The sequence below is a fragment of the Phocoena sinus genome, chromosome 5 (assembly GCF_008692025.1).
Source record: "Phocoena sinus isolate mPhoSin1 chromosome 5, mPhoSin1.pri, whole genome shotgun sequence".
NCBI lineage: Eukaryota > Metazoa > Chordata > Mammalia > Artiodactyla > Phocoenidae > Phocoena > Phocoena sinus.
Genome location: NC_045767.1, coordinates 120,410,714 through 120,427,368, shown reverse-complemented (window position 1 = coordinate 120,427,368; position 16,655 = coordinate 120,410,714). Strand labels below are relative to the sequence as shown.

At 37.1% G+C, this 16,655-nt stretch overlaps 1 protein-coding gene across 1 annotated transcript in view; it reads left to right on the top strand.

Moving 5' to 3' along the window:
• Window positions 1-16,655, top strand: part of BANK1 (B cell scaffold protein with ankyrin repeats 1) — a 310,241-nt gene that overhangs the window by 107,465 nt on the left and 186,121 nt on the right. The window contains 1 exon segment of the mRNA XM_032632810.1: window positions 5,896-6,035. Within this exon segment, the coding sequence (XP_032488701.1) occupies window positions 5,896-6,035 (140 nt within the window).

The following is a 16,655-nucleotide window of genomic DNA, read 5'->3' as shown; positions in this document are numbered from 1 at the left end:
CCTCTATGGATTTCCTTGCACAGCGTAGGTCAGAATTGGATTATAGAAAGGAAAGACTTTACACCAACCATTTATAAACATCTTAGACACTGCTTCCTGTCATGGACAAGGATATGCAGAAGTGAGATGAGAAAGAATTCTTTCTGTTTCTTTGCCTTTTCTTCCAAAGCCCCTTACTTCCTTATGCCACATTTTTAAATGATTTAATGAGCAATAATTTCTAACTAATTAGTTTAGAAGTTAAACTAAATCTAGTTAGACTAAATCACTACAGAAAAATCAATATTACAAATTAAGAAGTACTTAGCTAGTACTTCCCAAATAGCAAATCAAAATGTCAAATAAAATTGTTCACATTAAGTTTTTATGTTCAGTTTACCTAGTAGCTAAGAGCAGCGCAAAGAATAAAATGTCAAAGTTCAGATGTTTTTCAGAAAAGGAGGAAACTGTAATTCCAAATTTTCTAGTATATACCAGCCCATAATATTATCCATGTGGTTGAACAGCAAATTTGTAGTAAAAATCAACCAACCAACCAACCATTATTTACCAGTTATGCTAATTAAACCTTTCCAACTCTTTTTTTCAACTGGTGTATTCTCTAAGTTAATGATAGATTATCTTACAAAACGTTGGCTGCTATGTAGCAATATACAGGATAGTTCCATGAATAATTACGGGAATACGTATGGGACATGGCTCAGCAGAAATGGTCCTTACTTTCTCTGCCTCAAGGCACAGTTTCTTGAAGTTTTTGAACCCTAGCAAGAACTACATTTACATTATGAACCCAGTACATATGTATGAAAACATAATGAAAACAAAAGTTTTAAAAGCAATACTTAGACTGATGGTTTCAGCCCTGACATGTAAAGAGCTTGGAAGTTGCCACTCCCATTCTTACAACAAGAAAAAAGCCGAACAAACTGAAAATCAGTGGCTTTTCTTGAAGTCATTGGAGAACTAAGGTTGTAGGGTAAACAACCATCCAAACTCTGAGAGAAAGGTAAATCAAGACTGACAGCTAAGATCTGCTTACCTGGAGCAGAAGTCACTGGAGCCGTAAACTGGTAGGAGCACTTAAATGGTAATTCTGATGAATTGCCAGGAAGCTGAGTGTGGACTAGCTTGAAAGTAAGAAGCTCCTGGGGGCTGTAGTCTTAAGAGGCAACCTATAATTTTGTGGAATTTACCACCAGGAACCCCATCAGGTTCACACAGTGAAGATCTGAGAAAGATCCCCTGAAGGGCTCTGCTAGATCAGAAGAAGACTAATGGTGAAATACTCCCCAGTAATGTTCTCCATAACAAAGGTCTACTTTTCAGGGGAAACCACTTTACCAGAGCCTCATCCCAGCTGAGGAAGGGCATCCATCCTGTTGTAACCCCCTCTAGCCCTCAGTCTCACTTAAGGTGGGGAAGGGAAAGCTATTCCACAGCAGAAACACTTGTGAAGGTCACAGCTGATAAGACCCAGGCCACTAAAAGACTGATTTAATCATAAGATTAGAACCGCTTCCCCTTCCCCCAACCTGACCATCACCACAGCAGGGTTCCAGCGTAATGGCAGTGGATTACAGTTGAAAGTATGCAAGATGCAGAATCTTTCTGAGGAGTACTTAGGGAAGCATAAGGTCAGGAGGGAAGACAAGGACAAGGACAGTAGAGGAATTTGCAGACTCTGGTACCCACAGCTACAGCAAACAGTAAATACAGCCTAACTCCTACACAGATTACTCTCAGTACACACTTACCTGTTTCATTTCTTACATCTGATACAGCATGTCTGGTTTTCAACAAAAAAGTTACAAAGCATGCCAAGAAGCCAGGAAAAAACATAGTCTAGAGAGATAAAACACACATCAGAACAGACAGATGTGACACAGATGTCGGAATTATCAGACAGGGAATTTTATATAACTATGATTAATATGTTAAGGGCTATAATGAAGAAGTAGACAACATGCAGGAACATTTGGGTAATATAAGTAGAGGGAAAGATATTTTATTTCTTTTCATTTTTTCAGTGTTAGAACCTACTAAGTTGATGTCGTGACGAATTAATGGGTCACAAACCACAGCTGGAGAAACTACTCTTTGGAACCGCACTGCCCAATATGATAGCCATTGGCCACATCTGGTTATTTAAACTTCATTATAATTCAATGAAATTTAAAATATAGTTACAGTATCCATATTTTAGGTGCTTCGTTAGAACATATCCAATGAACATATCTCAGGAAGTTTGATTGGACAGGACTGACCGTACAATAGAGTTCCTTTTGCTCTACACCAATTACGGAGTAAGAGGGAGTGCCCAGTGTGCTCTTCGAGGCTAGTGATCTGTGCAGAATCCACAGTGTAGTTAAGGAAACACTTAACTGGTGGCCAAGAGGGCTGGTTTTATTCTGTATTGAACCATTTACTGGGTAACTTTAGACAAGTCTCTTGATCTTTCTGTACCTCAGCTTTCTTATTGATAAAATAGATTCTCAACTTACATTTTAAGTCCTCCTTTATAGGCTGTTTGGAGATAAGGGAGACAATGTATAAGACAGCACTGAACATCCAACTGAGGAACAAAGTGTCAGTCTCTCCCTCTAGCAAATCCCTTAAACATGAGTGGCTTTTCTGGAATAACTCACATTCAGCTTCTGAATGGGGGGTGATAAACCATTTAAAAACTTCCTTCTCTTCCTTTTGGGGAAAAGAATTGAGGGGACCATCTTTCTCTATAAATACTATACTCCTCGTATTGCCCCCTCTCTCCTCCTAGTCTTCTCTTTACATCTCTTGATATAAAATTTGTCCCCTTTCATTCTTGGGCAGTCATGCTCATGAGCATTCCTAATTCTGTGTCATCTCATGTATATAGTCCCTGTACCCAATGGTGTCTTCCAGGACAGGAAATGATCTCAGTCAGTATCTCAGACCATCTAATAATAGTCTATAAAGATTTAAGCCTTTAAAAAATTTTTGTGCTACTTCTTTGAATACCAAATTAAAATGGAGGATCTAACCCTAAAGTGGAAACATACCAGGGACCCTTCCCCACTCTCGGGGTTCTTTGGAAGAATATTGATGCCTCAGGTTCAGGAGATGGCCTCCATCTGTCAGTCTCTTTCCAGTCTAGGAAAACTGCTTATGTGACTTCATTTCTGATCACCTGGCTCGTGGCTCAATCAGTCACATCACTTAAAATGCGGTTTGCTCTCTGTAAATGTTCTCTTGTGCTATACTCAGAGCTTCCTGTACTGAGTCTAGCTGGTGTTGAGGGCTGGTATGGCAACTTCACAGTACTGTCCCAGATGCAGGCTTATTTCTAGTCATCATTCCATAGTCCCTAAGGTGTGGTCATAATCATCATGGAACAAGATGACCTCTAAGCCTCTTGCTATCACACCCTATATTCCAAGCAATGTGATGAAGCAAGGTGTGCTGGAACCATTGCATTTCAGGTTGCAAAACGCAATTCTACACATCTCTTCCCTACTTCACATTCAGTGATATTCCCTTGTGCACTAGTATTCTTGGGCTGCCATAATAAAATACCGCAGACTGGATGGTGGCCACCTTCTTCCTCTGTCCTCACATGGCCTTTTCTCTGTGCTCATGCACTTCTGGTGTCTCTTCTCATAAATCCTTATTAGATAAGGGCCCTATCATTATGACCTCAATTTAACCTTATTACCTCCTTAAAGGCCTTATCTCCAGATACAGTCATATTGGGGGTTAAGGCTTCAGCATATGAACTTGGGGGAAACAAAATTCTGTCCGTAACACCTTGGTAGCTTGAAATTGGCCATGGTGGGAATATTTATACCACAGAAGTTGGCAAAACTATGTGTAGAAAAACAAGCATCAGTGCTTTTTTTTTTTCTTTCTGAGAGTCCATTTATCAGCACACCACTGGGATAAAGAAATGGAGAGGGCCTCTTTAAACTAAGAGGTCTCTGTAAGACATATCTGCTGATATTTCATTAGTCAGAACTTAATCCCAAGGTCATATATAGCTGAAAGGAAGAATAGAAAATCTAGTCTTTTTAGTGATCAGCAATGGTGCCTAGCAAGAAATAAAATCAGAATTCTGTTTCTAAAAGGAAGACATTGGGGTAGGCAACTAGCATTTTCTGTTAGAGAAGGGTACCCCTCTAAGACCAACTAGAATTCTTTACTTCTTTGGAGACCTCCTCTTAACCATTATAAATAAGTGTGTATGTGTGTGTGTTAATAGACTTTCAGCATTGAGGTATATCAGATACTCTGAGGTCTTCTTCTTATAGTTCTCAGAACTCAAAATCTTCTCTACTCAACCCAACATTTTGCCATACTAATATACTTTTTAAATGTGTGTCTCTTTTGAGCTTGGTAACAATTCAAAGAAAAACAAAATTATGTTAAAGTACAATTATGCTGACCCAAGATATCAGGAATAAATAAGTTTATTCTCATGTTAACTTCTAAAGAAATTAGAATATTTTAAGTATCCTATATCAAAGAAGTCCCAAGCAAATATTCTCACCATATATCTTTCGTGATTTATCACCTGACTTTCTTTCAGAAGGTTAACATCCCATCATAAAACTCCTAATCTCTTTTCTGATAAACAAAGTCAATATTTTCTTTCAAAATCATCTTTATGAAATCTACTGAAATTGACTTCATTTCACTCCAGTAACTCCAGAACCCCCTTTACTATGTGCACACAGCTGTAGCTGATGAGGTGTACTTTACAACTTTCAGTTTTTTTGAGATTTCTCTTACATTCTCTATTGGATGAATACTTACTTTTGGAAGAGAGAACTTTTCTACATATATTTTCTTTATAATACAGGTTAAGTGTCTAGTCAAGCAATATGAGAGGAGGAAATTTTAGCTTCTTGATCTAGTTAAATATAAGATTATGTTGGCTTTAAATTTTCCTGAGCAATATTATAAGAGGTCTTTTATCCTCTTCAGAAGATAAAGTAAAATTAATGCTTAAACCTTAAGAACTTTTAAATATTCAACATTTCATCAGGTGGTTTCATCAGGTGGCCTGTACTTAATGGCTTATTCCAAACCCCAGATGTTTGCATGACAATTTTCCAGGAGAATTTGGGAAATATCTCTGTGACAAAGAGAGAAAGTTTTTAAAGTGTGTTCTGTGAATGAATTTAAAGAACTAAATTTTGTTTAATTTTGTTACAATAAAACACAACCTTTCCATTGAAGTGATTATTTAGTGTTATTCTTTCATAGAGAGCACAACAGTCTCGGGTAAGTTTAACTTTCTTGATGTGTTACAGCAAAATTTACAATGGGGTGTATCAGTCGCCTTGAACAACTTATTCACAAAAAGGATGAATGGATGGGGTAAATAGTACTTAAATAACAGGGCATTAAACCTTGCCTTCCCAAGGGTTTTTCATTGTTATCAATTGAATAAAAGTTCTATAATTTCAATCAACTCTACTCTTTCTTTTTCCAAACAATTTTAAGAAACTTTCCTGTAATTAGTGGGAACTTTCTTCCTCAGATTAATAACAAATACTTAACTTTTAATGAATGACTTTACTGTTGTAAATTCAAAGTATTATGTAGAGATGATTATAGATTACTCCAAAAAATGGAGGTTAGAAGATAAGGAGAAAAGATTTCGTGTTTCGCTTTTATTATAATTTTAACATATGTTTTAATCCTTTAAGTTTTTTTTAAACAATTAAGTGCAAAATTACATATTCTATTTTGTGGTTTCTAACTAATAAGGATAAAAAAAGAAAACAATTAAGTGTTAAAAGCTAGTAAAATGGTTATGAATTCTTAAAGCCTGACTTCATATTCTCTAAGAGATATAATACTGTGGTACATGCATTTATAGACTCAGCTCCTAACTCTCTCTTTGTGTTTTAAAAGATTTTCCTGCCGGCTCTGTCAATGTCAATGTCTACTGTGATGGAATCATTAAGGCCACAGCAGAGATTAAATACTATTCAACCCCAAAGGCTATGAAATGCCTATTGGGAGCGGCAGGTCCAGGAGATGGTGTATACCAGGTAAGTCGATCTTTCCATGAAGTCGACAGTAAGCTAAAGAGCTAATGTGGAATAAACGAATGCATACTTTGGTATAAAGTCTGAATGTTGGTTGAATAAGAATGAATTACTGATCATTAGGAAAAGTAGAAATTGACCTATGTGATGCAGAGATGTAGATGAATTAGTTTGTGTAAGTCAAGTCATTCCGGATAATGTCATTGGGAGACAGGTTATCCATTACAGAATAGCTGTGTCATGGGCTCATTTTCAAGCTGTTGCAGACCAGATAAAGAAAGACAGAAGGATTAAAGAGAACTCTCAAACAATGAATTTCCTCTTTATCCAGATGTGGGCAAATACAAGATAAAAGAAGGTTTGAGGTTAAGGACTCAGAAAAAACAAGAATACCACCAAAAAGGAAGTGTGTGGTGTTAATCTAGAAATTGTTATTTTCACGAGGAAATTTCCAAGCTCAGTGTATGTTTTTCTTAGTTTCATTTATCATTGTTGTCTGCCAGTGAAAGTTATTCCTTTAAATTAACAACATTTATTTGGAATTCCAGAAATGCTAAACTTTCCTGGGAACTCTGCAAAGTGGCATTGCAGGTTTTTTTCCTCTAGTGTGCCAAAGTAGTACTCAGCAAGGATGACTTGGTGAGAAGTTTCTAGTCCTCTCAAAGGCCCTTAGTTTGGACATTCTCCAGTGAGTCATAGATGATGTGAGTGCCCTGCCCTAAGGGACTCATGGACTTAGAATGTAAAAAGTGCATTTTGATTGACTGTAAGCCATTAGTTTAATTTCTGAATTCTGTTTTATTTTTTGTTACCTGACCTACTTTCAGTGGAGAGAAAGCTTGCTTAATGTGGAACTTCTTTATGTGCTTATTACATCAGACTTTCAGAGTGAAATAAATGTCATTTCTTTTAATAGCTGCTTGATAATTAGAATTATAACTTTGCTTAATTGCCTTAGTCTTTCTGTGGGCAGAGGAGGAGACCAGAGGAGAGGCAAAGAAAGAGGTAGTTGAATTGAACATGCGATCTTCAGATTTACCACAGAAACATTCCGTAAGACTTGTAACAAAACCATCAATAACAGGAGTGTTGACAGGTTGTCATGAAGTCTTACTGGTTAAACCAGTTTGGAATTGGAGGCTTTGTTATTTGTGTGACACATTTTTCTATTAGAGTTCTCCTTTATGAATGATACATTTTAGAACAATGGAAAGGTAAAAATGTCTTAGAGAAGGACAGGGAGTAAAATACCATTTGTCAAACTGAGGAGGGCTTCCCTGGTGGCACAGTGGTTGAGAGTCTGCCTGCCGATGCAGGGGACACGGGTTCGTGCCCCGGTCCGGGAGGATCCCACATGCTGCGGAGCGGCTGGGCCCGTGAGCCATGGCCGCTGAGCCTGCGCATCCGGAGCCTGTGCTCCGCAACGGGAGAGGCTACAACAGTGAGAGGCCTGTGTACCACAAAAAAAAAAAAAAAAACAACTGAGGAGTCTGAGGACATTTGACAAAATATCTATATTGTAACTGCAAAGCAAGAATAAAAGTAACAGCTTGAAATACAAATCGTTTCATTTTCCTGTGACACGTCTACCTTATCCTCTACTTTAAAAACTTTATTCACTACACAAAGACTAATAACAGCATTATATTGCATTATCAGTATTCAGTCAGCATAGAAGTAAAGTAGTCCCCAAAACACATTTTTGTGTTGGTTTTGCCTTTGGGGAGGAAAAAAACTTTGTTTATAGAGAAAATTAAATGTAATTTTTCAGAATGTTGTAGTATGCAAGTTATGATTTCTTCTACAGCTTTGAGTGAATAAAAACTTTTCTGAGTAGTTTTTAGGTAACTAGAAAATGCTCTGTTTCATTTTTACCCTCAGTGTCAGAAATGAGAGGTGAGGAAGGGTTTCTCCCCTCCACTGAGCCTTGGTGCCTATAGTGAAAGGAAGGTTGTTGGACAGTCACAGGTTAATTCAGGCTGTTACTCTCAGGAAAGAGGCACTTTAAACCTGAGGTTTGAGTATGGAGAGGTAGAATTATTCTAAGTTGGTGACAGCAGACCACAGCTTGGTAAGATGCATTAAGAGATTTGGTTTAATCTATACAATTAAAGATGGGTTTAGAGGTTTTGCTATTGTCATGAGGGGACCTACACATATTGTGGAATTAGATTAAACAAATTCTGAGTCTGAGATCTCAGACCCGGCAGAGCTACACCATCACAATCCTGACACATGGAAAAGGCTGCAATTCACTCAGTCTCCATCACATCTCGGACTAGGTATGACACGGGGTTCGTCTCATCCACTGGCATCTGGACCACATGAGGTATCCCTACCTTGAATTTACCAAGATGGTGAAAGTTGGACTCCACTCTTGATTTAAAAGAAGGATCTGGGCTTCCCTGGTGACGCAGTGGTTGAGAGTCCACCTGCCGATGCAGGGGACGCGGGTTTGTGCCCTGGTCTGGGAAGATCCCACGGGAGCCTGTGCTCTGCAACGGGAGAGGCCACAACAGTGAGAGGCCCGCGTACCGCAAAAAAAAAAAAGAAGGATCTGCAGGGACACAAAGGAACCTTGTTGTATTTTAGGTTTACTTGCCCTCAACGGTGGTGTCCCAGCCCACCGTGTGCTTCTCCTTGTTGACATTTGGTTGTTCCTTTGACATTTGGCTTTGCTCTCGTGTACATTACATTTTAAAAGTTGTGTAAAAAGCTGTGCTTTTCCTCTCCAGCATACAACACTGCAGCAGTTGTTTCCTTCATGTGCTTCTCTTACTACTTTAATTGGGCGATTTGGATATGTTGCATATAGTCCGCTGAACATCTCTATTCAAAGAACAGTGTGTGTTGTAATTTTATTCACCATAGTTATTGTGTATTTGTCAGGACATATACCAGCAGATTTTTTTTTTTTTTTTTTTTTTGCGGTACGCGGGCCTCTCACTGTTGTGGCCTCTCCCGTTGCAGAGCACAGGCTCCGGACGCGCAGGCTCAGCGGCCATGGCTCACGGGCCCAGCCTCTCCGTGGCATGTGGGGGGATCTTCCTGGACGGGGGCACGAACCCATGTCCCCTGCATCAGCAGGCGGACTCTCAACCACTGCGCCACCAGGGAAGCCCTCTTAGTTTATTTTTAATGATGTCTATTAGGTTTTAGAAGACTTTACCTAAACCAGCTTAATTATCTAACTGCTTCCTAAATTATTTCATCTTTTTTGGATAGATACTAAGTCCCAGCTCATAGCCTCAAAAAGGTAGAATTTCCAGAGCCTCATCTAGAACAGTGAATTCAAATGAAAAAATACAAAGCCCAATTTGGGAAGATATTAGAATTCAAGTACTAGTGTTAGAAAAACTAGTAACTCCTATTTGACTGAGATAATTAAAACCTTTGAGACTGCCATCTTATTTACAAAAGAGTCTAGGGGCAACAATAAAGTTAACTTTGTATAGGAAAAACTAGATACAATATAAAAACCAAATTAGGTCAGAATGCTAAAAGAACATAGCAATTATTGATCAAAGCATTAGGATCCTATTTATTAAAAGAGTTTTTGAAATGGTACCAAATAATTTTTATTAGTTGTGTTTTGTATTAGTAAAAAGGTATATTGTGTTGCATGTATTTATCATTTTGTATATTTTACTTTATACCTGTTGAAATCTTATTTTCACCTTCATGTTAGGTGCACATCATTGCCAGTTTTCACTAAATTGTATGAATTATTCAATCTTTGCTTTACCGCCTGCGAATATTTAATACACTGTGAAACCAGATGGGGTTGGGGTGAGGGAAAGGGAACTCTCACATCATGAGGAATTTCCCAGTTTTTTATTAGTTCCCTTAAAGGTTAGTTTCTTCATTAAGTTAAAGCTCAGGCATTAGAGGTTATCTCCCTAAAAGAGTTCTTCAGAAGATTCTTCCTACTGAGAGGTACTGGGAACTCCCCAGCCTTTCAGCAGTTTTTTTCAGGTCCTTGCCTCGCTCAAAAGATTGATGGACACACAAAGCTTCAGGGTCATAAATCTTTTCCAACACTGACTCCCTACCATAGCATGCCTCCTTGTCTCCTTAACTCTCTCCATGGTTCCTGTGTTCTAGCCATCCAGGACTGTTCCTTCTTTTATCAGTAGAACATGTTAAGCCATTTACTCCCTGCTGCCCCGTCTAGAAGGCATGGGCATAGTGTTTTTCATACCCAGTTTCTTCACATAGTTATCGTTCCCGATATATACGACCCAACTGATAATTATTGCGTAAAAAATGGGAAAACAGTGATTGCTGGTTTTTTTCCAGTGCTATTTGAAAAAATAAGTGAAAAACTATAGTATAGTATATAAATAAGAGAGAAATGAAAACTGCCCTTTTAAAATACACTGTTATTTATTTATAAAATTGAATAAATGAATCTGATGCTTATGAGAGTAAGGAACTCTCAGAGGTTCATGATACTAGAAAAATGAAGAATTTGTGCTATAACTTGATTCTTCATACCCTACCTCAGTCATGAACTCCATGTTAATATACTTCACTACCAACTTTTCACAGCTGTAAAGAGCTGTTAAAGGTAAGATCCAGTCTTACCTTTCTTTAGAATATTAAAGAAATGTTTATTACTCAAATATGCTTAAGATCTTACCTCTCTTTCAAAAGGCTGCTTATTATCTTTCCTTTTTATTACTGGAAAGTGGCAGTGCAGCATAAGAGAAATAGTTCCGGATAGGGCAGGAACAGGAGTTGGGTTCTTTCATTGAGTTAGCAGCCGCTTCATGAGAGCCCACTTTCCTTAGTGCTAAAGGAATTTCCTCATGGGAACAATGAAGAAGCTAGAGTATATAATCTCCAAGGTCATTTCCAGCTCAAGTATTCCATAACTGTAAGCCAAGAGAAAAAAATTACTTAGATTAGGAATTATGACCATTCTTATTGAGAGGACTGACTTGCCAATACATGGGCTCTCCATGTAGCCTTTATTTCCATTTTATTTGTGCTTACTCTTAATTCTTCCCCCCAGAGAAGAAGAAAGTGATTTGAGTTTCATGTACCTTTGATTGGTTTTTTAACTTGTTTTATATTTCTGATCAAAGATTTGTAATCAGACAAAAAACAGTCTAATAAAATGCAATCTAGAGATTTATTTCTGGATTCATTTTTCATATTGCTTGCGCTCCTAATTAGATTGGACCAATAAGAATAAGGCAAATCTATTGAAGCTTTATTTTACTGATAAAACAAGCAACATTTCCTTTGTGCTATGTCTCCTTTATGCTAGGTCAAGCAACAGTTAACGATGCCTGATTGGGATGGTTCAGACTTAATTATACTCACCAGAGTTACAAATCATTGAATCAAACAGGAACACACAATGTAGTACACTCATCCACTTATTTAGAGAAAAACAAATAAATTAGTTAACTTTAACAGCAGATACAACAGCTATTATGAGAAAAAAATATTTCTGAGTGCAGAAATAGCCATTAACTTAGCCATTGACATAACTATACTGTTGTTTCTCTACAATTCTTATCTTATAAGCCATCTCAGTCCATTTTCATAGTTATTGGTCCCATATGTTTTCATTTATGTTTAGCTACTGCTTAGAGTGTATTTTATTAATGATTTCTTGTTCTCCCAAACTGAAGCACCTCTCTTGCTCCTTACATTTCCCTCTCTTCTTGTCCCTGGGACTGGCTTTGACTGCCCTTTGCGGAGGATGTCTGTGTGCTGGTGTGAGTGCTACATATAACCACCCCCATCCAAGAGCAGCCTTGTGCTTTTACTATCCAGTTCTTTAGAGCATCCAGATCTTCAACCATAAGGAATATTTTTAAACAATCCTGAAAACAAAGCACAAAACACAGTTAACAATGCTCACTCATAAGAAGGTGAGAACAAACCCCAAATCATCAATAACCCTTTGGAAATTAGAAAACTAAAAAATCTTGTGGCAAAATGTGTTTGTTTGCATTTTCTAAAAGTCATTATGCATTCTTGTGGGTCTCTTTACTAAATAGTATCAACAATAAGATAAAGAAATAAAGTGGAATATAATTTGGGAAGTCTAAATTGTGTTTAGCATTCATGAAATATGCTTCTACACTAAACTGTATCAAGACAAAGGAAATGAAGTAAAGTAAATCTTTGACAAGTAAAATTCAACTTCTGAGAATTTATTATTTTTTCCCAGAGATCAGCCATTTAGTGTCATTAACCTTATTAAGTAGCAACACACAAACAAATATATGTCAATTATGCTCAAGTCCCTTCCAGCAAATCCAATGAACAATTTTTCATTCAATTTAACTTGACTTTTCAGCCACAATTAACGCCATTGACCAAACTCACTTTTTTGATATAATCTTTTTTCTTAGCTTCTAGGAAGACATATGTTCGTGGTTTTCTTCCTACATCCTTCACCTTTCCTTTTCAATATCCTTTGCAATCTCTTCTTTCTATATCTAGAAAATAAAAATTTAAATGTATTCAGTTTTGATTCTTAGATACCCTTCTTTTTTTGATAGACATTTCCTCTGCAGGTTATCTCATTGACCTATGAGGTATACTCCAAATGTAGATTTCCTTTAAGCCCATCTCTCACTGTTCTCTAACTCATGAAATGCATCATCATCAATCTAGTTTAAAAGCCAGAAACACAAGTGTCTCCTCATACCTTGTACTCTCTCGCCCTATAAATTCAATCCATTACTAAGCCATATCAGTTTTACTTACTAAATATTGCTCACTTCTCTCCATATCTCTCCAGTTCTGACACTTTAGTCTACATTTTCCTCTTGCCTACACTCCTAGGCTAGCCTCCTAACTGGTCCCCTACTGTAGGTTTCTGCACACACCCTAAAGTCCCTGGTCTGTGAGGTTATTTTAAAAAGAAAGACCTCAGCATGTAATTCTCCTGCTCAAATACTTCAACAGATTCCAATTTTTGTATGGATTAAAAATCTTTAACATGAACAATATGGCCTTGCTGTCACTGTCCCCCCTCTTTCTCCAGCTTAATCTTAATCCTCGGCCTCACCTCTGCATTCCAGGAATGCTGGTCTGCTTTACTTCCTGAACTTTTCCTTCCTAATCTCCTACCCCAGGGCCTTTATATGTGCTCCTCTCTCTAACTGAAACACTCTTCCTGTCCGCCTTCCCTAGCACTGTCTTCATCTAATTAATTCTAACTCCAAGTTTTAACCCAGCATCTCTACCTCAGTGGAGCCTGCCCTGATCCGTACTTCTCCCTGCATATCTCTTTGTAATACCAATCACATTCTAATTTGACATCTCTGTGTGTGATATTTCTCAAATTACCTCTCATTATCTGCCTCTCATTAGACTCCAAGGTCAATAAGGGCAGAGATGCTATCTATTTAGTTCCCTGTTTCCTGTCCAGAACCAAGAACACTGCCAGACACATTGGCTGCTCAATACGTATTTTGTTGGGTGAAAGTATATCACACATTAAGTTTCCCACCCAACCTCAAGTGATCCATCTGTCAGAGACCCTTGTTCCAACAGCCACTGGCTTCCTGATAACATAGGCACAGCCCTTTTGGAGAAGGTTATTGAGCTATTGCATAAAGCAGTGCTGCTTTTGACTGAAGTAGAAAGAGCTGGGCAAAGAAGGGAAGGACAAAAAAGGAAAAAAAAACAAATATAAAATGATGAGACTAATTCTGTTGTCTGTCTTGGAAACTAGCATCTAAAACAACCCAAAAAAATAATTTCCAAAAATTTTCAAAAAATCATTGCATCATTTAGAGAAGGCTTCTTTGAAAGATATTTCTTTGAATATGCTAGTACACTATTTGTTTTAAAACTGCCTTATTTTATTACATATTAACAGTAAGTGGTTACAAAATAGGTGTTAGAGGGAGGTAAGGGTAAGAAAAGGCATAGTTCTTATGGTTGCTCTATCTAATGCCTGCCATAGAAAAGCTTTGCTTTTTGTTTGTTTCTTTCTTTGTTTCATCATTAATGTCATTAAATATCTCCATTAAAGAATCTGTTCAGGTTTAGTCATTAAATTTTTGAGACTTTTGGACATTTTTTGAGGGGGGTGCGGGTGGGGTCCAGTTGAAAATTTCAGCACAGTCAAGCTTCAGTCAGTGGTCTAGAAGAGTGTTTTTCTTTTTTTTTTAACTTTTATCAATTGCCTTTGCATAATTATGATGTTTATGCATTTTGCATTGTTGATGGAGATGGCAGAAACTGCTAATTGTTCCCTAGTGTTTCTTTTTCCTTTCTTACGTGGCGATATAACTTTTATCTGGGCACGTGTCCACCCAGGTAATTATTGCACTTTCTGACTCCCTTGCAGCTAGGTGTAGTCATATAACTAACTAATAGCCAATGGCATGTCAGTGGAAGTGATTTGTACAAATTTCTGATCATGTCCTTAAAAGAAGGGCGCAGTCATGCTCTCCCCCTCACTGACTTTTTCCTTTGTCTGGCTGCAGTGCTAACAAGGGAATGATGGATGAACCATCCAGAACCATGAAAATGGTATTACTATTAAAACAAAATAGAGCCTGGATCCCGTGATCAGGGAGCCATGACATCAGCCCTGAACTGCCGCATTCCAGATTTTTATGTTAAAGAGAAATGGGCATCTATCTTTCTTAAGCCTCTGGCATTTTGCGTCCCTGTATTACAATATAAAACCTACATTCTAACTAGTTTTAAAGATGTGTTACTTAATTTAAAAAATTAGAAAGAAAAAACAAACTAAATTATTTGTTCAGTCAGTTCAAAGGCTAGTTTGGGGAGTGATTCTCCTCATGAATAGGTATGCACTTTTCTAAATCACGATGATTACATTTCGTGAGTTATATCTGAGGGCTCACATCAAAGTATTCCGAGAAAAGGGAATTAAGATTTACTGGAGATTTTACATATTTACTTATTTAAACTCCTAAGTAATTCTGTCAGGTAAGTATTACTAAGGTCCCCAGCTAATGATTCCTGAGCAGGCATGTCAACACAGGTTTCTCAGATCTCAAAACATATTTTCTTCCTGTTATAATTACTTTCAAGTTATTTAGAGGTTCTACAACTATATGAATACCTAATCAATAATAAATAAACTTTTTGAAGGAAGTGTAAAATTGCATTGCTTTGTATTCTTACATTTATTTTTGCAAATGTAGTCACAGACATGTTGAAATTCTAAGAACTGACTCACTCAAAACTTAGAGAAATTAATTTGACAAAGGAAAATATCCCTTTTATCTTAGCCCAATTTACTTACTTAGATTATTCTTTTACATTAACTGCTTGGAGTTGAATACTCATAAAGTAAAAAAGAAAGGCTTTTTATAACCCTAGAAAGTATTTGCTCTGCTCTCTGACCTATCATTCTCTTTACAGGCTGTAGGAGAAAATTGTGTTTAAGATAGGTTATGTAAACTATATATAAAATTCTCCTTTAAATGGCTATTTTGGCTCACTTTCATAGCACACATTATGAACAATGGAACAAATGAAGTTATTTTCTTATTTTTCTTTTACTGGTGAAACTTAAACAAGCATAGCAATTCATTATAATAAGAAAACCAAGATGTTTTTAGCTCAGCCATTGGCTTTCCTTCTAGATACCTGAAGGTAAAGAGTAAAATGCTATTTCATGGATTTTTGTCTCCTATTACGAACATTTCACAACCCTCCTGTGGTTATTTCACTGAAATCATTTCTCTTGTTAATCAAGATTCTTTACTATTATTGTATTTCTCTACCAGATTAAAAAAATAACTTAGTATCCTGTGGACATCCCTATAGGTTTCTTCACCCAACATCAATATTTAAAAGCCCTTTTCCTTGCCTCACTCTACTATTGAAGCTGAGAAAGCCAGATTCTCACAACATTTTTAACCACCCGTGCAGCTAGAGATGGTCATGTGAGACAGTTTTAGACAATGAGACCAAGGGGACATCTTTACAGCTGTGGCTCACAATAGCCACCTTCCCCCATTTTCCCTCCATCTATGCCCCTTTTCTCCCTCTTTTGGCTAAATATGAATATGATGTTTGGAACTACAGTGTCCATTTTGAAACCATGGGACCACAATTTATTCTTTATTTTACTTAAATTCTATTTCAGATTTTATTCTTTCCTCCATGACTAGAATGTAGTATTGTGAAACGTAGTGTGTTTAGAATGTGAAGCCATAAGTTAAAATCTACTTATTAGCTCTGCAATTTTGGCTGTAACTGATTTTTTGTATCATGATTATAACATCTAAAAAAATAGGCATTTAAAAAATCTACTATTCAGGAATGTTATAGGAGATAAACTATATAAAACTTAACACATTGTAAGTGCTTAACATGTGATAGTTATTATTACTTAAGATTCTTTGAGTCTATTTCATTGTATACTGTATACATTTATCCTACACCTAAGATATACACCCTTTCACATCACTCCATGCATCTTAAATATCTCCCAACTGCTTACATTACAATGCTCTAAAATCCTTTTAAGGACAGTCTCTCAATGCTGTCATGCTCAAAAGGTGTCCACACCCCTCATCCAAGAAAGAGCAAATCAAACTTTGAAGGAGTGCTCTTATGTAAACAGCTATTCACCTCAAGGAATTCAGCTTTGTGTAATGAATA